Source organism: Sciurus carolinensis, chromosome 12 (assembly GCF_902686445.1).
Source record: "Sciurus carolinensis chromosome 12, mSciCar1.2, whole genome shotgun sequence".
Lineage (NCBI taxonomy): Eukaryota > Metazoa > Chordata > Mammalia > Rodentia > Sciuridae > Sciurus > Sciurus carolinensis.
Genome location: NC_062224.1, coordinates 3907352 through 3927559, shown reverse-complemented (window position 1 = coordinate 3927559; position 20208 = coordinate 3907352). Strand labels below are relative to the sequence as shown.

Below are 20208 nucleotides of genomic sequence, written 5' to 3'. Positions count from 1 at the left end.
TGTTTCCCAGCATGGTGTGGAGATGCTGATGAGAGGCGAATCTGTCAGCCCTCAGGTAACCAGTGAGTGACTTGAGGCTGTGGGTGCATGTTGTGACCGTTGGTGCCTGTCAGTCATCCTGGGACATGGAGGCAGACATTCAAGGCTGGAAGGAACAGGGCCTGGACCAGGAGTTCAGAGATTCTGGTTTGAGCCCAGCCACTTACCATGCTGGGGCCTCTGGCAAGCCTGTAACCACTTGAGCTTCGGGTTTCTCCTTTGGTGACCTCAGCTGCGGCTGAGTGTGGTGGCGTGAGTCCACCATCCCAGCTACTCAGGAGGCTGTGGCAGGAGGATTGCAAGTTAGAAGCCAGTCCAGGTGATTTAGCCAGATCCTATCTCAAAATTAAAGGAACAAACCACAGCAAAGAAATAATAAAACAGAAAGAGCTGGGGATGCAGCTCCGTGGCTGCCTACGAAACACCAGCACTGCCTACGAAACAAAGCAAACCCACAGGGGCTGGAGCGCTTGCCTAGCGTGAGTGGGACCCTGGGTTTGATCCTCAGCACCGCATAAAAATAGAATAAAGGTGTTGTGTCCACCTACAACTAAAACAAAATATTAAAAAAAAAAAAAACAAACGCACAGTTGCCTATCACATAGGATCATAAGGGGAACTAAATAAAATGTTCGTGTGACTGGGGACTGCTAACGTGGAAACTGTAAGACCTTGTGGGAACGTAGGATTTTGAGAAAGTACACACGTTTGATGTCTGAGATCGGAGGAAAACCGACGTTCTTGTTCTAACCTGGTGGTTCATTCATGTCCTTGGCCCTTCTACAGCCAGTGTTTGATTCTGGTTTTTGTAGTTGCCTCTGGTAAAAAGAAAAGCAGACAGTTTTTTCTTGCCAGGTTCTACACGCTTCTGGCATGACTGCCTCTAATCAAGGGAGCCTCGCGCTGGCCCACCTGAAGATTGGCAACCTAGACAGAAGACGTGCTGAGCTTTGATTGGCAGCTCATTCACTTAACGTCACCACTGTGTGTGGGTTCAGTCACAGATGAACATTCGAAGGCAGAGCTTACAATCCCCTCCGTGTGTGTCCTCTTGTTGTCTTGGTCTGTTTCCTGCTGCTGTAGCTGGATGTGAGGTTGGGTAATTTATAGGAAAGGGAAATTTATTTGGTTCATGGTTCTGGAGGCTGGGAAGTCCAAGGTCCACTAACCAGGGCCCTCTTGCCACGTCATAACATGGCAGAATGCACCGCTTGGGTGAGAGATGGGGGGACAGAGCCGAACTCGTCCTGTAATCGGGAACCCACTCCCTGATGACAACATTAGCCCATTTGTGCAAACAGAGCCCTTGTGGCCTGGACACCGCCTGACAGTTGCATTGGGGATTCAGTTCCAACAGGTGAACCTTGGGGGACACATTCAAGCCACAGCCCTGTGTTTCATTTACTTCTCACAGTGGTCCCAAGACGTTAGTGCTAATGCCATCTCTGTTCTACAGCAGATGTCAGTCAGCACTGTTGGTGTGCCCGGGGTAACCCAGGAGTGGTGGACCTGAGAACCAAAACACTCTCAGGCACAAAGTCTGTGAATCCACAGCCTTTTAGCATGTTATTACAATATATGAATTGTAATATATTAATTCACACATACTGGTAATTCCCCCAACATAACAAGTAATGTCCTAGAGCAGAGGGTCTCAGCCACAGTCCTTATAAGCCAAATCTGTGGCCCCCAACTTTTCTATGAATAAAGTTTTATTGGAACACAGCCACTGCATTCATTTATGTATAAAACATAGCTGCTCTCATGCTGCAACCACAGTTGGGTGGTTGTGACAGGGAGCGTGTATCGTCCACAAAACTGAAAATATTTACTGGGCAGAGTCGCCCGCGCCCTGCCCCAGGGCTCTGTACCTGGCCTCTGTGCCCTCCTTTGCCCCCTGCCCTGGAGAAGTCTTCTGCATGTCCACCGTATGCTGGGCCCCTCATTCAGACCCTCGCTCCAGGGTTGTTAAAGGACGTCCCTGCGGGCTTCCCTCCAGCCAGGGCAGGGGTGGGTCTTTAGCATAGCCCAGCCCTGTAGGGGTTTCTCAGTGAAGGTGGAGGACAGCGGGCCTCAGCCCTCTCAGTCTGCTCAGGGAGACGGATAAGGACTAGCCCTGGAGCTGGTGCCAGGAGAGCTACAGAGTGAGGGAGCCGGAGGCCCCCGGAGCTCACCAGGGCCAAGAGGCCTCCTCCAGGATGCATGTGCCTAAGCGGGTCCTGAGGGGTTGCCAGATGGGTGGGAGGTCCTGCAGGGGAGGGGCAGCAGGACACGGGTGAAGGCAGCTCATGGTCAGCAGCGGTGTGAGGTGGGGGGCCTGTTTTGTGTGGTCAGTGCTGCTCAGGTGGCCTGGTCCTCGTGCGGCTGGATTCCAGCAAGTGTGGACCAGCTACAGTTCTGCGTGCTAGGGGGTTGTTTGTTCCAGGAAGTACTTACAGAGGTCTTTTTCCTTGCCTTGGGGTTTGAGTTGCGCAGTTCAGAGGCCAAGTGTCCAGCCAAACACAGGACACAGCTAGAGGAAAGCACCAAAGTTGGCGGACACTCGGGTGTTTGGTTTCTAGACTGTGCCTTTCAGTGTGAGTCAGCTAGAAGCCTGTGGGGGTCAAAAGGACACATTTAAGAAAAACTCAAAGTCCCTTAGAACCCAGCGATGTCCATCAGCGGACAGACAGACAAGTTGTGGCATGGCCAGAGCCACATCCAGCCATCGGGGAAGGCAGGACTGAAGGCTAGGATGGGCTGAACCTTGAAGACCTTCACCAAGAGAAGGGCCAGGACGCAGCTTGGTGGTGGCCAGGGGCGGGGAGGAGGGGACAGGAGCAGCTGCTTGCTGGGCCCTGGTGGTCGCAGGGTCCTGAGAAAGTACCAGCTGTTCCATGGCATTTGAAAATGGTTGATTTCGTTGTGTGAGTTTTGACCCAGTTTTAAACATTTTCTAAAAACTGCTTGAGAGAGAAAAGAAAATACAGATTCTTGACAGGTAAGTAAATTAAGTAAGTGTGATCTTTTATTTTAAAACACCTGACAGAATGAGTCCCACGGGGGGCGGCCAGCCTGGGTGCTGGCCGGTCACGCCCCAGCCTCGGCCCCCTTCTGCTGGTCTTCCCCACAGAGGCGGAGAAAACCCGGTGCCAGCAGGAGCAAGAGCACATTCTCGGAAGCGTGGGAGCGGCGGACGTGCAGCGGCCCAGGCCGCCCGGGCTGTTTGTCCCCGAGTGTGACGAACACGGGCACTACGCGCCCACCCAGTGCCACGGCAGCACCGGCTACTGCTGGTGCGTGGACCGGGACGGCCGCGAGTTGGAGGGCACCAGGACCAGACCCGGGATGAGGCCCCCGTGTAAGTGGACGCAGGCTGGCCCCAGCTAGCCACCAGAGTGGGAGCGCCTGGCGGGCTGCCTGTCACCCGCCGCGGCCTCTCCACCTCTGCTGTCACCCCGTCTTCCCGCCACTTCTCCTCCTTGGTGCACAGGCGTGTTCTCCACACATGCCCACCTTGGCGCTGGGTGTGCAGGAGGCCTGGCCTGGGACTGTGCGGGCAAGGGGATGGCAGGGAGGGCGGGAACGGGCCCTGGCCCCTCCCCAGAGCTCGGCTTGCTCTGCTGGCGGGGCCTGTTCCCAGCCTTCAACACCTGCCCGCTTCACAGTTGTGCCCAAGGGCCTTGAGATGCCCAGGCCCCCTGCAGCCCACAGGGCAGCAGCCACACAGGTCCCTGCAAGCTGACTCTGGACGTCCTCGCTGTGCCAAGGCTCCGGGGGCCTGCGGGGCTCTGGACAGGCACTGGCCCGGGCTCACTCCTCAGCCTCAGCATGAGGGATGAGCGAGGATGTTTCCCAGCTCTGAGGGTCTGCTTCTGTCACAATGTGGAAATGGGTCATTGTCACAAGCCACCAGAAGCCAAGATAACTTCTGAATCTCCACACTCTACGTAGCTCATGATCCTAGGTTGATCCCCTACCAGATCTTTCTCCAAAGCTGCTAAGAAACGCCAGAGCGAGTGTTCACAGACTCCGTGGTTCACTCAGCCAATGTGACGTGGGCAGTAGTGCAGGGGGTGCTGGGGAGAGTTGTGGTGCCACCCCAGGGTCCCAAGGATGGGGACCAGACGGGAACAGGGCAGAGAGGAGGGCTGGAGGGAGGGTGGATGGTGACCAGCGAGCCCACAGGCTTCCTGGATCGCGTGGGGTCTGATGGGGAGGCCTCTCAAAGCAACACCTCATGCCCCACCGTGTTGAGGAGAGCCAGGAGTGAGCAGTGCAGGGAGGTGGGTGGCTAAGGCTGAGGTCCAGGAAGCAGGGCGGGAGCTGCAGGGGCGGGGTGGGGTGAGGGGAGAGGACGGCGTCCAGGACCAGACCGAGCCCCCTGAGCCACAGGATGGAGCTCCTCTGATAGGCTCCCCAGGCATGAAAGGACTCAGCGGCACCCAGGGGAAGGTGACTCCCTCAGGGGCCAGGATGGGCGGCTGCTGTGCATCACCACTGCAGCCTGGTGTCCGGTTGGAGATGAACAGTGCGGGCGCTCCTGTCTGGGCTGAGCTACTTCCTCACCGCACCCTTGACACTCGGCTCCCGCGCTGCCTTACCTTCTTCACCAAGGCCTTGCGCTGACCGCGGGCTTTCTGCTCTGGAGCGTCCAGATAGAAAAGGGGCCTGTGTGACTGTACAGCTTGTGGTGCCATAAAGGTGATGCGACCTGGCACGTGGACGCCTGTATGGGTGTGTGTGTGTGTGTGTCTGTGTAGTGTGCATACATATGTGTCTGTGCATGTGTGTGCATGCATGTGTCTGTAGGTGTGCGCATGTGTGTGAGCGTGTCTGTGTAGGTGTGCACATGTGTGTGTGTCTATGCATGTGTGTGCACATGTGTGCATGAGTCTGTAGGTTTGTGTGTGTATGCATGTCTGTAGGTATGCACCCGTGTGTGTCTGCAGGTGTGTGCATGTGTCTGTAGGTGTGCGCATGTGTGTGCATGTCTGTGTAGGTGTGCACATGTGTGTGTGTGTCTGCAGGTGTGTGCATGCATCTGTAGGTGTGCACATGTTTGTGTAGGTGTGCACACATGTGTACATGGGTATTCACGTGTCTTTAGGTGTGCACATGTGTGTGCGTGTGTCTGTAGATGTGCACATGTGTGTCGGTGCAGATGTGTGCATATGTGTACTTGCATCTGTAGGTGTGTGCGTGTGTCTGTAGGTGTGCACATGTGCGTGTGTCTATGCAGGTGTGTGCATGTGTCTGTAGGGGTGTATGTGTGCATTTGTGTAAGTGTGAGCATGTGTGTGTACTTGTGAATTGCATATGCATGTGTGCACATGTGTGTGTGTCTGTAGTGTGCATGTGTGCACTTGTGAATTGTGCGTGTGTGCATCTGTGCATTTCCCATGTGCACAGCCCTTGCTCAGTGACTCTCCTGTCCCCTAGGTCTGAGTACGGTGGCTCCCCCAGTCCACCAGGGACCCTTAGTGCCTACGGCCGTCATCCCCCTGCCCCCGGGGACCCACTTGCTCTTTGCCCAGACTGGGAAGATCGAGCGCCTGCCCCTGGCGGGGAGCACCATGCAGAAGACCGAGGCCAAGGCGCTGCTCCACGTCCCGGTGAGTGCTGCCACCTCGGCCTGGCGGCAGCTGCTGCCCCCACACCCTGGAGAAACCACAGTGCACGGTCAGACCAGGACCCCAGGCTGACCCCCGGAACTGGGGTGCCCCTCCACAGGCCCTGAGTCCTCGTTTCTCACTGGGGCCACCATATTCCCGAGCTAGCTGTGAGACTCACGGGGACAGAGCCAGCGCTGGCAGGCCTTCTGGAGACGCCTTGCCTGGGGCTTCATGTGAGTGGTGTCTGGTCTGTGTGCCGCTGCTGGGTTGGACCTTTGCATTCCTCTGGAATCCGTGGTGACTCACCTCTCAAGGGCTTCTCAACTCAAGGTCCTCACATCTGCCTTGAGGCTGGAGCAAGCTCTGCTCAGAGGCTTTTGTGCATTTGGCAGGAGCTGCCCTCTCCCGCCCACTCTGCACTCACTGGCTCTGGCCCCCTGGCTAGTGCTCAGTCACGCCACACACAACCTCACCCCAGGGCCCTTGCACTGGCTGTTCCCTGCCTGGAGTTCCCTCATCCCCAGACCCTGATGCGGCTCCTGCCTCACCTTTCATGCAAACTTCTGCCCCGACATCTCCCAGAGGCCTGTGCTGCCCGACGTGCAGACAGCCTTTTCCTCTTTCAGTGCTACTGTAGGACATTGGATATTCCGTTGACCTCCTGTATCCGATGTCTGTCTTTCGACCCACGGTGTCTGTACCACAGGACAGGGCACTGTCCTCATGCAGAGATGGACTCTGCTTCATGGGCGGTGGGCTTCACAGTAGCATTTACACACCCATAACAGCGCGTGGGAAGCGCTCAGAATCATTTGCTGAACAACCGCCTGAGCGATCGTGTATTCCCAGTGGCCCTGGCGAAAACCTGTCCTCCAAGGATCAGCCTCAGGTTTCTCCAGCACAGGCTCCCAGGGAGCGGGAATGGGCTAAATTCCCTGTGGGGTCGTTTCCCCCAGGACCCAGGGAGAGAATGTCCTGAGCTCTTGCACAGTGTGTGGCCGCCACCTCCATCGCCTGGAGTGATCGCCATCTGCCCAAACCCCCTCCTCGTCCTCTCTCGCCCTGCCCCAGCCCGGGCGGCCACCATGGTACTTTTTGTCCCTAGCCATTTGACTCCTCCTGGTACTTTGGAATCATACCGTGCTTGTTTTTGTGTGTCTGACTCTTCGCTGGGCATGTCGTCCTCACGTTTGTCCACGCTGCAGCAGGCGTCGGAAGGCCCTTCCTCTGGGGCAGAGTCGCATTCCCTGTGTATACACACCACGTATGGATCAGCCACTCTTCTGTCAGTGGACAGTGGTTGCTTCCACCTCTGGCTGTTGTGAATTATGCTGCTGTGAGCACAAGTCCCTCCTTTCATGTCTTTGGACGCATACCCTCCAGTGGCTGCGGACCCTCAAGGCGCCCGTGGGAACCCTGTTTGATTTTTTGAGTAACCGCGCTGCTGTTCCCACAGGGGTTGTACCATTGTTTATTCCCATCAGCAGAGCACAAGCGTTCAAGCTTATCCACGTACTTACAGCACTTGCTGTCTTCTGCCTTCTTTCCCCATGATAATAGCTATCCTAATGGGTGTGAGGTGCTGTCCTGTTAGGGTTTCGATTTATGATTCCCTAATGATTAGTGGTATTGAGCATGTCATCAAGTGTGCATTGGCCATTCTTTTGTCCATTCAAGTCCTTTGCTCATTTTTAAAATCAGCTTTTTGTTGAGTTAGTTGTAAGAGGTTTTTTAGATATATATTCTGACAATTAACCCCTGATAAGATATATGTTTTGCTAATATTTTCTTTTTCTTTTTTTTTTTTCTTTTTTTGGGGGGGGATCGGGTACCAGGGATTGAACTCAGGGGCACTCAACCTCTGAGCCACATTCCACAGCCCTATTTTGTATTTCATTTAGAGACGGGGTCTCACTGAGTTGCTTAGCACCTCACTTTTGCTGAGGCTGACTTTGAACTCACGATCCTCCTGCCTCAGTCTCCCAAGCTGCTGGGAGTATAGGTGTGCACCACTGCGCCTGGCTTACTAATATTTTTTCCCATTCCAGGAGTTGCCCTTTCATTCTGTGGATTGTATCCTACAGTGCACAGAATTTTACATGTTGATTTTGTCTAATCAGCCAATTTTTTCTTCCATTGCCTGTACTTTTGGTGTCACATTCAACAAATTTTGCCTAGTCTAATGTCAAAAGTCTTTTCCCTTGTATATTCTTCTAAGTGTGTTATAGTTTTAGCTCTTAAGTTTAGGCCTTTGATCCAGTTTGAGTTTACTTTTGTATGTGGTGTGAGGTAGGGGTCACTGTCCCTTTGCCCTGACCTCTTGAGGGGAAGTATGTGATGATAACCTTGATTTTCCCAGTAAAGGGTGGTTCTAATCTTCAGAGCCTCCCTCCTGAGCCTTTGCCTGGCCTCATGATGCCTCGTACTGTGTCCACAACCAAGCACCCACCCCAGGGTTTCTTGTACCTGGACAATTCCATGTTCCCAGGCTGCTGACAGAGCCTGACCTCATTATGGGCTGAGATCGCACAGGCTGCCAACTTTCTCAGGCTTCTCAAGAGCAACGTCTAGAGATGAAGTTCTTTCTCTTTGATCAAGTTTGTGCCCTTGTTTTGTTTTTAACTTTTTGATTGAAAATTATTATAGAACCACAGGAAGATCAAAAGCTAGTGTAGAGAGATCCTGTGCACCTTTCACCCAGTTCTCCCAGTGGCTAAAATTTATCTAAAATACCTAGTTTTCAAATACTTTAATTTGCAAGAGAAGTGAACTAGGCTTTACCAAAACACCCTGTGGGGAAAGGGCTTGTTTGGAGACTTTGGACAATTTAAGTTACTCGATGTTTTTACTAGGATGGATTCTTGTCTAAATATCACCATAGTTCATTATACATGATGATGTTAAAGAAAAAATTATTAATGCTCATTAAAGCCTGATAAAGAGGCTTTTTCAGGACCATCTCAATAGGTATAGGGGCCACTCAACTGGGTCTTAAATGAGGAAGAGTTTGGGGCTCAACTCTAAACACAGCTTGGACAGGGGGGGATTTATAGTCTAGGAGCAGCATAAGGGTCAGTGAAGGGGGAATCACTAAGGAAGGTTGAGGGGGATTCTGGCTCAACCGGCCTAACAAGGTTCTTGCAGAAGACGGCCAGGGTGGTCAGACATCCCTGGACAGTGCTGGAGGATAAGGAAGCTGATCCGTAATCAAGGACGCAGGTTTCTTGCTCAGCTCCCTTAAAGAGGTCCACTTACTCCAGTAGCTGGCTCCCAGTGGCTCTTCAAACGTAAGAATGGCCCGGTAAATTATTTTGTTCAATTCCAATCACATGTACAAAAACTAGTCACCTGTTTCCTCTGATTCTTTTGTGCTTTTCTTTGGTAAGAATTGGTGTGTGGAAAGAGAGTCTCCGTGTGTTTACAACAGGAAATGTTCCTTCTTTCCTAAGGGGAGGGTCAGAGAAGCTGCTGAGCATGGACGCAGTGGGAGAGGGACCCAGAGGTGGGGCCTGAGTGCCTGGTCACGATGGTCACTCGGTCGTGTCTGCCCATGGGTGCACAGAACCGCCTTGTATTCAGAGGCTATCTAGTTAGTTGGTGGCTACTTATATAAGAAAGCGAATACAATATATAATATAAATGTCTAATTATAATGTAAACTTAATCTATAACCTGTATCTAAATATAGTATGGGCTTATGGCATTCGTATTTACAACCCACTGTAACAATTTTGAAGTGCAATCCTGTGACCTGGAGTGTCCTGCAGTCTGCCTGTCTGTACTGGACGCTTGGCCTAGGAGGTGAGCTCATGCGGAAGAGTGTGAGGACACTGTATGATTTTTTTCTCAGAGCTTTCTTGTTTCGGCTTTTACTTTTGCCCGTGAGGTCAGGTCAGGTTGGAAGTCGTTTACCCAAGCGTTTATCCAGCCCGTTACTCAGCTGCTGTAGTGGACTGTTCTCACCACTGGTCTTCACTTCCAGGCGAAAGTCATCATTGGACTGGCCTTCGACTGTGTGGACAAGATGATTTACTGGACGGATATCAGTGAACCTTCCATCGGGAGAGCCAGCCTGCACGGCGGGGAGCCAGCCACCATCATCCGACAAGGTGGGCCAGTAGACGCTGTCGCCTTTGGCTCTGCTCCTGGTGGTCCGAGCGGCTCTGGGTGGGAGGGGAGGGGGAGCGTGAGGATGCTCCCAGGGTCTGGTGGTGTGCAGTGGGCCGTGGGTGATCTGCTTCAAAGCACCACCCTCCCAGCTCCTCTGAAGAGGGGCTTCACCATTAAATCAGGGAGCCAGGGCTGAGATTCATTGCCAGATAGCCTCAGGAGAATAACCTCAAAACAGGACAGAGGCCTGAGCCTTTCTCTGAGCGCTCACGTGGTCAGCTTCAAACCATCAAGGCCAAACTCACCGTCTGTTTGTGACACAATCTCCCTTGGCTGCTGAGCCAGGTGCTCAGAGGGCACCGCAGTGTGCTCCAGGAGGAGCCCTAAGCCACAGGCCGGTGAATCACCAGGTCAGGAGAGTCGCCTGGCACTACCCAGCCTGAGAGTTGAGCCTGTGCCTGAGGCAGTCGTCAAGGGAAAGGGCTGTTGGGGCTGGGGTCGGGGCTCAGGGGTAGAGTGCTTGCCTAGCGTGTAGGAGGCACTGGGTTCAAGTCTTAGTACCACATGAAAAAATAAAGACATCATGTGCATCTAAACTAAAATTATCTAAATACAAGAAAAAAAGATAAAGGGCTGTCTCTTCAACCTGCAGCGTAGGGGTGGGGGTTGCTGCTCTTTTCTTTCTCACACTCCTGGTACTTACTTGGTCAGAGGAGTGCAGCACACCGGGCTGAATCTTCAGACAGTTCTGTGTGTGTTGGTCACTGAGCGTGAAGCGCACGCTGGCTTGGCACGTCCCACCTCCACAGTTCACCTCCGTCCCGTAGCTGAAGGCTGCTGAAGTAAGTCAGGGGCTCTGCATTATTTTAATGCCTCCATTTGTCAACTCTAGACCATCTTATTTGGGTATGCTTTATCTAGATGGAGACCATTATAATAAAAATCCCAGGATCTGTACAAATTCCCCTGTACCAAACTGTCCAGCAGTACGCGTTGCTTAAGTCAGGTCTCATCAGCTGACTCCAGAATGTTCTTACTCGAAAGATACTGCCTTGGCGATGTTATTTGGTGTGTAAAGCACTCTTGCCTCCTCTGTTAATATTCAAATCAAAGATGCATCTCTGCAAGATAGAGGCCGCACCTCGTGTTTCTTTTTACTTGGGACTGAGTGTGGCTTCATCAACTGCCAAGTTCACGTTGCTCTCACCGTTGATGTCCTGGAGTTGCCCCTGGGGCACGCTTTTCCTTCCTCGGTGATTTCCCTAGAGACGATGCGCAGGAATCAAACTGAGTCTGAGCTGAATCTGCCTGGCTTTGCCCTTGGACCCGAATCCCTTTCTGGAAACTGATGGGGTACTAAATGATGTCTGCGAGTGTTCTTGCTCTACTCTACTACTCTCCTGCTCTGGCTTAATAAGCAGAGCTTTGAAAATGCCCTTTTGCCCCTCATCTCTATTGAAAAGCTCTTCCTATTTTCACAATTCAAGTTCAAAACCCGGTGGAAGAGGCGAGTAGGTCATCTTCTGCTATTTCCTGTTGCCTTTGGAGTTGATAATCATCCAAGAAAGCTTTCAGCACAGCAAGAAACATTTCAAGCAAAAGCCTGCTTCCTGCAGAAACCCAGAATTAAACCAAAATGAGAAAGAAACTTCCAGCAAACTCCGTGGCATGACACAGGCGGGTTCTTCCCTGGGGAGTTCAGGTGGCACTGGGTATTTTCCCTTTTCACCCTGGTTTCCTACAGTCCGAATCCAGGGCTTGTCTTTCTTCCCATGCACTAAAGTCCTGACCATATGTCTTTAATGACTGTCCTCTTCTATTTCCTTTTGACGTAGCAGTGGGCGACACATCACCTTGCCGTCTGCCCTCTTTGTCTCCTGTGGGAAGGGGATGGGCTCTCCAGGCCTTCCCTTTGGAAGAGCAGCCCACAGAGCAGCGTCTTGCTGGGTGGGGGAGGGAGGCTTGGTGGCTCCCTGGGGGGCTCCTCTCATTGCCTGTGAAGACACTGTCCTAGGGCAGCCCACGCTTTTGCGGATGCCCTCATTCCTCCTGTGCACAGGATGGATTGTCCAGGTTCCTTCTGGAAACCAACGGGACCTCCTGCTCTCCTTTGGCCTCTAGGGGTCTGGGGAAGATCCAAGGCTCTCCTTTGGGTGTGGATAGTAATGAAGATAGAGTTCAAGTGTGGTGTCTGATCCTCACCTTCTGCTGGGGGCTCCTGTCCCAAGGCTCGGTGTTCACAGCACCCGGAGCCCACGGCTGTGCTGGGGTCCAGTGAAGGCTGATTCTAGTGGGCTGAGGGATCGTCACTCATGCACAGACCAGGGAACGTGGTATTGGGATGGTTCTCCTACCCCAGGGAGAGCAGCCTCTTCCCCTTCCTGCCTGCACCCCAGCCATGCTCAGGGACCCTCAATCCTCCATTCAGGGGAAGAACCCCAAGCACTACCAACAAATCCCACAATGTCAGTTTTTAACTTTTGAAAAATTTATAGTCAGGAAACCATAGGGATCTTGACCTTTGGATCAAGTGCCGAGGGCTCACCGTGAGGACTCTGCCATGTAGTGACAACAGTTGCTGGGGTTCAGAAACTGGCCCCCCTTTTTGTTACCCCTTATGCATGTATGAAAGTCCTGAGAGCTGCAGTTTCCTGAAAACATGGTTTCCCTGAAATGTCTTTGTCCCCATAATTTATGGGAAAGATCAGTTGTCCCATCACCACCCTGAGACCTTCCCATGCCTCCCTTTGCCTGGGAGTTATCTCTAAACTCACCACCCAAGCATCCTCTCTTTGTCTCTGGCCACTCTCCAGTCGTATGGTCCCCGGCCATATAAAATGACAGAGTTCACGTCAAGCCTTGCCCAGTCTTCCTTCCTGCCTGTGTGCTGGCCCACTACCCGAAAACCCTAATCTAGGATCTTTGCCTAACAAATTCCTATTGGTCTCCTAGAAGTGAACTTTGAAAGGTGTCCCCACCCACAGGGAACTTTTCCTGGTCCCCGCAGGCTGGGTCCAGTGTCCCTCCTCTAGGTCCCAGTAACTCAGTCTGAACGGAGATTGGCTATGGTCTCCTTGATGGCCAGGGCCACAACTTTGTAGTCTGTTCCTGTCCTGGTTCCCAGTGCAGTGCACAGGAACAGACAAGGAGCGAATGAGTGACATTCTTACATTTGTCACTTTACGTTGCTTATCTTAGAAACAATATGCATTTCACATTCCATGCGGTTTCTCAAAGTGCACGGATCGGTTGCCCTGTGAAGCAGCATGAGCCATCAGAAAAGACTGATCCCGTGATCCCAGTGGCTCGGGAGATGGAGGCAGGAGGATCGTGGAGGATCTCAAGTTCAGAGCCAGCCTTAGCAACTTAGTGAGGCCCTGAGCAACTTAGTGAGGCCCTATCTCAAAATACAACATAAATCACCTGGGGATGAAACTCAGTGGTAAATTACCCCTGAATTCAATCTCCAGCATCCCCCACCTCTCCCCCCAAAATGGTGATCTTAGGCTGGGGACGTAGCTCAGTGGTAGAGCGCTTGCCTAGCATGGGCGAGGCCCTGGGTTTGATCTTTAGTGCTGCAAAAGAAAAAGAAAAGCCTAATCTCACCTGCTTAGAGAAAGCAACCAGAGGAGCCCTGTCTTTGGTTCTAGACCTCGGAAGCCCGGAGGGTATTGCTGTTGACCATCTTGGCCGCAACATCTTCTGGACGGATTCCCACCTGGATCGAATAGAAGTGGCAAAGCTGGATGGCACGCAGCGTCGAGTGCTTTTTGAGACCGATTTGGTGAATCCAAGAGGCATCGTGACGGATTCCGTGAGAGGGTATTTCTGTGTAAATGTGTGTTGTGCCTCTACTCTATTTGCATCTGGCCCTTTGGATATTCCCAGACGTGAGGTTCTAGCTCCAGCATTGCTCTCCTAACATCAGCCCGGGATGCCTGTTGGCCTGCAGTGGGTGACCGACAGGTCTCCTTAGTGAAATGCCAGCACTCTGGTTACAACAGGGACTCCACACCATGCTCTTTTTCAAATATTCTACCAAGAGACTTTGTAAGGTGACAGCTCAGAAACTGGGCGTCTTCCATGTGGGCTGGATGTGGATCCACTCTCAGGTTGCATGAACCCTGTCAGGGTGGCACAGACGCACCCTGGGGCTCCATCCCGGGGCAGCCCATCCTGAGACCCCGGGAGACGCCTTCCGGTGTTTGTTCGGTGTGTTGCTGCTTTCTCTTTCCCCTCCCTGCAACTCTGAATCTCACACGCCAGGCCTCTGGCTCCTACGCACCTTGGTTCCTTCCCCAGTGCTGTGGGCGCTCAGCTACCTCCTGGACAGCAGGGACCTTGACCAACACCTCTTCTAGCCTCTGCTGCTTGCCTTAGTCAGTCCCCGGGGCCGGCCGTGCCCTCCTGTGCAATGGCAGCATGCTGGGTACTGTAGCGTGTTTATGCCAGTTACTGTGTTTTGTTTTGTTAACAGCTTGTTTGAGGTTTGTCAGGTTTGAGGTTAAAGGGAACTGGATTCATTAGTAACTGAATAACTAAATTTGAGGAGGAACAAGTCCAAAGGTCCTTGCACAAGGAAATGCTCCTTAGCACCTCCAGATCCTGTGTAGGCCTTGTTTTCCTGTCTGCCAGTCTTGTCTTCAGATTCCTTAAAAGTGATTTTTATTAGCATTTCTCTCAACATCTTCAACATTTCTCTTCCTCTTTCCCTTCGCTAGGAACCTTTATTGGACAGACTGGAACAGAGACCGCCCCAAAATTGAAACTTCCTACATGGATGGCACGAACCGGAGGGTCCTTGTGCAGGATGACCTGGGCCTGCCCAATGGCCTGACCTTTGATGCCTTCTCGTCCCAGTTGTGCTGGGTGGATGCAGGTGACGGGGAGCTTGATGCTGTCTGGGGGCATCCTTGATCTCAGGCAGGAGTTAACCAACTGTGATTCTACCTGTAGCCTGGCTTTGTATAACGGGCAGCTCTGAATGGTTTTTATATTGTAACACATTGCGTTTTAAGTGGTTATATGAACACCTGGGTACCACCCTGGATTTTACTTCTTGGCTTACAGAACCTAGTATAATCACTACTTGGCCCTTTAAGAGGTGGCCGACCCCTGTTCTGAGTGGCATTGTGCAGAGCCCCCGCCATCCTGGTACCTGTTAAGCAGTTCTGCTCATGTTCCCATGGCTCCCTTGTGTCCCTGTGGGCTTAGACAGGACTCTGAGCCCAGGAAGACACAAGAAAAGCAGCCCCCATGCAGTCCCTGCTGTGTGCCCTGCTTTGGCCAGTGTGGGTGTCCCTCAGGCTAGGAGTGTGGACAGGATGCCAGTTGGGGAGGATCATCCACCATCCCTCTCTGTAAGCATCTGTTGCGTTCCTTCTCCATTCCCGACCCGGTCAGGGGCACACAGGGTGCAGACCATGGGACTTGGCCCGTCTAGCTGGGGCAGGAGTGAGGTGAACTCTGAAATGAGAAATCAGCCTCCTGGTTGGCGTGGCGCAGGCCTCGCTGGCCGCCTGCGCATGGCTGCTAAGCATGCTCTCGAGCACTCTGAACCCAGGGAGGAGGGCTTGATCGAGAGCCAGAGGAGGAAGCCTAGGGTTGAGGTGCGGCTCCTCTGCCCCGGCTCTTGTCTCCCTGCAGGACCAGGTGTGGGCGCAGGACACAGGGGTGGGACAGACGAAAGGGGCAGGAAGGGAGGAAGAGCAGGCTCCGCGTGCCCCCGAGCAGCGCAGGGCTTCTCCCGCCCTCGCCCTCCTTGGTCTGGTCTCGTGACACAAGGGCCCATTTCCTGCGTGAACAGCGAGCGCCTTGTCTTTGCCGCACACAGGCACCCATCGGGCGGAATGCCTGAACCCGGGTCAGCCCAGCAGACGCAGGGTTCTAGAAGGCCTCCAGTACCCCTTTGCTGTGACGAGCTACGGGAAGAATCTGTATTACACAGACTGGAAGACGTACGTCCACCGCGGCCATGGGCACTGGGCGGGCCTGCCGTCCCACCCTGTCTCTGGGAGGCCAGGCCCTTCCCTTCTGGCCTCTTGTCTTGGTCTTTGAGTCTTGAGAGATGTCCCCTCACTGTCACCCTTCTGGCTGTGATAGAGGAGAGTGGAGGAGGGAGGGAAGGGCTCTGGGGAGAGCAGGAGGTGCCATTTATCTTCTGGATGCCCCTAGCTGGGTATTTCAAGTCTGTAAACTTGGGTTTCCTGAGTAAGTTTGTTCTTTCCCAGGAGCTGGCCAGGGTCACTTAGCTGGGGGACTCAATGCCTGCCTCACACCCTACTTTGTTATTGTCCTTAAACGGCAGTATCCTAGTCTCTTCTTGACCACCCTTTCCTGCAGATGGAGGGTTAGCCTGAGGGAAAGGCTGTCCAGGGCCTCTGGATACCGATCAGGTCTCTCTTGGAACTTGGAGTGTGAGGGAAGAGCAAGCTGATTTTTGCCTTTAAGAAGCCCAAGGGAGGCTGGAGTTATGGCTCAATGGTAGATGCTTGCCTGGCATGTGTGAGGCCCTGGGTTCAATAATCAGCACCACATATAAATAAATAAATAAAATTTTTAAAGATCCATTGACAACTAAAAAATAAAATAAAATAATACTAATGATAATAAAGGAAGCCCAAGAAATGCAGGCTTGACCCCCAGGAGGTGGGAGGGATGCCTAGGGCCCCCATGTCTATTTATGGCCTCTCCAATTTTTCCCCAAACTGGCAGAGGCTGCCCTGTGGAGGAAAGGTCAAGCCACCAAATGTGCTCTTAACCTCTGCCCTTCCACGCTTTATAGGAACTCCGTGGTCACTGTCGACCTAGCTATTTCCAGAGAGACGGATTCCTTCCACCCTCACAAGCAGACCCGGCTGTATGGCATCACCACTGCTTTGTCACAGTGTCCCCAAGGTACCTCACCCATGCTGAATCTCTCGGGGGCAGGGGGGTGCTCCTCAGTGCCCACATGCTGGCTGCCACCTATGCCTCTGCTAGTAGCCTGATCCCGCTGTGGGAGAGCTGCAGGTTCAGCCACCAAGGATCCCCGTCACTGAGTGGTGAGCCAGACAAACAAAAAATGTGAAGTGGATGTGGCGGGAAAAGTCTTGAGTCTCAGACTGGGCCTCCAGGTGTTTGGTCTTCAAGTTCCCAAAAGGTTAACATTAATGTTAGGCTCTCTGCAGCTTTAACTGTTCATCCCTTTGGCCTAGTGGCAGCAATAGTTAATAATAACACAAAGGGTTGCAAACCCAACATGGTGTGTGCTGTGAGCAAGGCACTTGATGAACAACTCGGAGTTCATTCAGTCCTTGCAGAAACCTCTGCAGCAGGCACTATTATTATGCCGTTTTATAAGCAGCCTGCTCAGAGTTACACTCACAGAGTCAGAGCTGCAGGGAGGTCCAGGTGCCTGGCTCCCCAAGCTGTGCTGCACTGCCTCTTGAAGGCCTTGCTCCTGACCTTCCCTCCTCTGCCCAGTCCCAGTGAAGGTGAGTGTGCAAGCGAGATGGTGAGTACTTTGTACTGGAAAATTCCAGCTCTGTGTTGGAGCTGGGAACCCTCCGTGAGGCCTGTTTAATAGCTTCAGTGATGAATCTATGTAGCTGCCAAATGAGGAATCTGCTTTTGCCCATCTAGTGTAGTGATGAGGGAAAGATAACTAGCTCAGCTTTAGCTGAGTGCTGTGCACAGTGTTCCCTCATCCTCTGGATCCCTAATGAGCTTGTCCTTTTAGAAAACCCAAAGAGTTAAAAGGGAGGCCACTCTCTTAAATGGCTGTCAAGTCAGTTCAGAGAGGGGCTGCAGAACTGATTTCTGCCTTTTCCAGGTCACAACTACTGCTCGGTGAACAATGGTGGCTGCACCCACCTCTGCTTGGCCACCCCAGGGAGCAGGAGCTGTCGTTGCCCTGACAACACCCTGGGAGTTGACTGTATCGAGCGGAAATGAGGACCGGAGTGTCTTATCCCCCTCCAAGTACTTCACAGCAACACCCTACTTGAAACTACTTGGTCCAGACTGAAAACTGTCCTCCAACTGAGTGACCACTGGGCCCAGGTCTAGCCCAGCCTGAGCAACAACTTTTCCCTCACTCTTCTCTAGAACATACACTCTGGACTTCTGCAGTGGGAAAAGCTCTACTCCTACATGAGGACAGGATCACCCACCCCGGCCCCAATCCTCAGATGAGCTTTTAGAGCCCTGAAAATTATGTTCCATCCAGTGCCCTAGGTCCTTTCCCCAGGGTGAGCAGACTCTTCACAGGCCTAAGTGGTCCACCGTTCTGTGGCCTTATGAGCTCAGCCTTGATTCTGAGCCAGCCACCATCCTGGTAGCTCCTCGTCACACCAGCCAGGGCCTGCCTAGGTGAAGTCGGGAGGAAGGAAGGGAAGGAGGGAGGAAGCCCTCACACTCCTCCCTTTACTCCCGTCTTTTTCACCACCTTCAACCTCCCTGAGCCGACAACTGTAGTGCGCATGCTCTGCCTTTTAATCATTCCATCCTAAGAACATATGGGCATTTAGTGGATGCTAATGAGCAGCACCCCCTGAGTAAAACATTGGCATTTCAGCAGTAGCCCTGGGTAGTCAAAGCCTTAAGTTGAGAGGTGTCCTGTGGTAGGATTTTTCAGATGTTTGAGGATAGGGGATTATTTTCATGTGCCTTAAATTATACCAAAGATTACCAAATTATTTCTCTCTGTCCAAAGTGCCTGCTTCTAAGTCTCTGATCTCTAATGCTGTGCTGGTCTTCAGCCCCACTGCTGGCACCTATGTTTCTGTCTCCTCGTGGAGACATATCTGAGGCACAAACTGGAACTGGTTCCAGGTGACCCATCATGGACCTTCACCTCTGTCCTCCATGCCTGAGAACCAATATATTCTCAACCATAAACTCACTTCTTTGTTTCTCCCTCTATCTATTGCCTCTCGCTGGCTGTATTCTCACTTAAAGACACAATCCAGGATGATCTAGTTGAGTGTTTATGGTAATAGTCTAGACCCTTAATTTCTCGTTGGTCTAATTCAAGGGACCATTGCTTCATTTCATGTTTATGTTTCTACAAAAAAATCTGACCATATGAGTAGCTAATGTTATCTTTTTTTTCCCAACTGCTTTCCAGATTCTTAAAACAATCTAGAACTTTTGGATTGAAAGTTGGGCATAAGGAGTTTGAGTCAGTAGAGTGTGGAGCAAGGGGATAGAGAAGACTCAGTGGGAAGCACCAGAGAGAGACTAATGGAGAGCAGGAAAGTCCGAGAGGAAGTGTTGGGGGGAATTCAAGAACAGCAGTAACTAAACCTTTAAATAATGCTGAAGAGACTGATGGAGTGCAGGAAAGGAGAACCCCAGAGGAAGGGGAAGGAAAGAGGACTAGGAACAACAATAACAAAAATCCTTAATTAGTACCAAAGAGAGAATGGTATGTTTTGCCAAAAATGCTTATCCCTGAGGATGTAGAAGATTCTGCCTGAAGTTCTCCTGTGGAAGAGACCCCCTCTTTTCATCAAGCCCTAGACACTCAGCACCCCCAGCCCCTCCTGCTTCTATCCTCGCCTGCTTCTGCAGTACCTGGGAACCTGAGTTGGGAGGGTGGCTTTCCCTAGATAATTGGAGTTTGAGAGGCAACTATGTCCCCAAGAATCACAAGATTTGGGGAACACATGGATCTTGTATGTAGCACAACTCAATAGTCTTTTTGTATTTATCATTCCATATCAAACCCTCTATATCAAGTGTTCAACATGATGTATAATTTTCATAACTTTTACTCATTTCAATAGAGTCATTCTAAAATGTCTTAAATGGTAAGTTCTTAAACTGTGGAAACATTGAAGGTGCTTATTAACTGTTCCCCCATATTTTACAAGTGTTGAATGATTCCTTGAGTTTACAGCTGTACAAATATTAGTGCAGGAAATTAAATTTTTGTTAAAAAGAAAGCCTCCATATTTTTTTGAATGAAGAGATATTCTGTTGGGAGGCAGATTCATGGTGGGAAAACCGACCAGTTGCTCGGGCTGGTAGCACAGGCCTGTAATCCCAGCAGCTTGGGAGGCTGAGACAGGAGGATTCCAAGTTCAAAGCCAGCTCAGCAACGGCAAGGTGCTAAGCAACTCAGCAAGATCCTGTCTCTAAATAAAATACAAAGTAGGGCTGGGGATGTGGCTCAGTGGTTGAGTGTCCCTGAGTTCAATCTCTGGTACCAAAAAAAGAATTAAGATGCAAAAATGTAAAGATCTACAACTCAACAACAACAAAAAATTTCAGAAAACAAATACAGTTGGCCAATAAGCTTGTGAAAAGATGCTTCTAGGACTGAGAACATAACTCAGTGTTAAAGTGCTTTCCTGGTACATGTGAGTAAGGCCTTGGGGTCAATGCCCAGTACTGCAGACAAAGGAAGGATTTCCTTATCATTAGTCATTACAGAAATGCAAATCAAAACCAAAATATGGTACTACTTCATACTTGTTAG

The 20208-nt window shown here is 51.7% G+C and overlaps 1 protein-coding gene across 1 annotated transcript in view; it reads left to right on the top strand.

Annotated features, from left to right (window-relative positions):
* Nid1 (nidogen 1) overlaps positions 1–19530 on the top strand; it is a 71110-nt gene extending 51580 nt beyond the window's left edge. Inside the window, exons 13-20 of the mRNA XM_047520757.1 lie at positions 3152–3379; positions 5461–5633; positions 9616–9742; positions 13394–13565; positions 14465–14622; positions 15577–15700; positions 16528–16640; positions 17557–19530. Coding sequence (XP_047376713.1) covers positions 3152–3379; positions 5461–5633; positions 9616–9742; positions 13394–13565; positions 14465–14622; positions 15577–15700; positions 16528–16640; positions 17557–17678 — 1217 coding nt within the window. The 3' untranslated portion in view covers positions 17679–19530. The remainder of the gene's footprint in view (positions 1–3151; positions 3380–5460; positions 5634–9615; positions 9743–13393; positions 13566–14464; positions 14623–15576; positions 15701–16527; positions 16641–17556) is intronic.
* Positions 19531–20208: the final 678 nt, after the last annotated feature.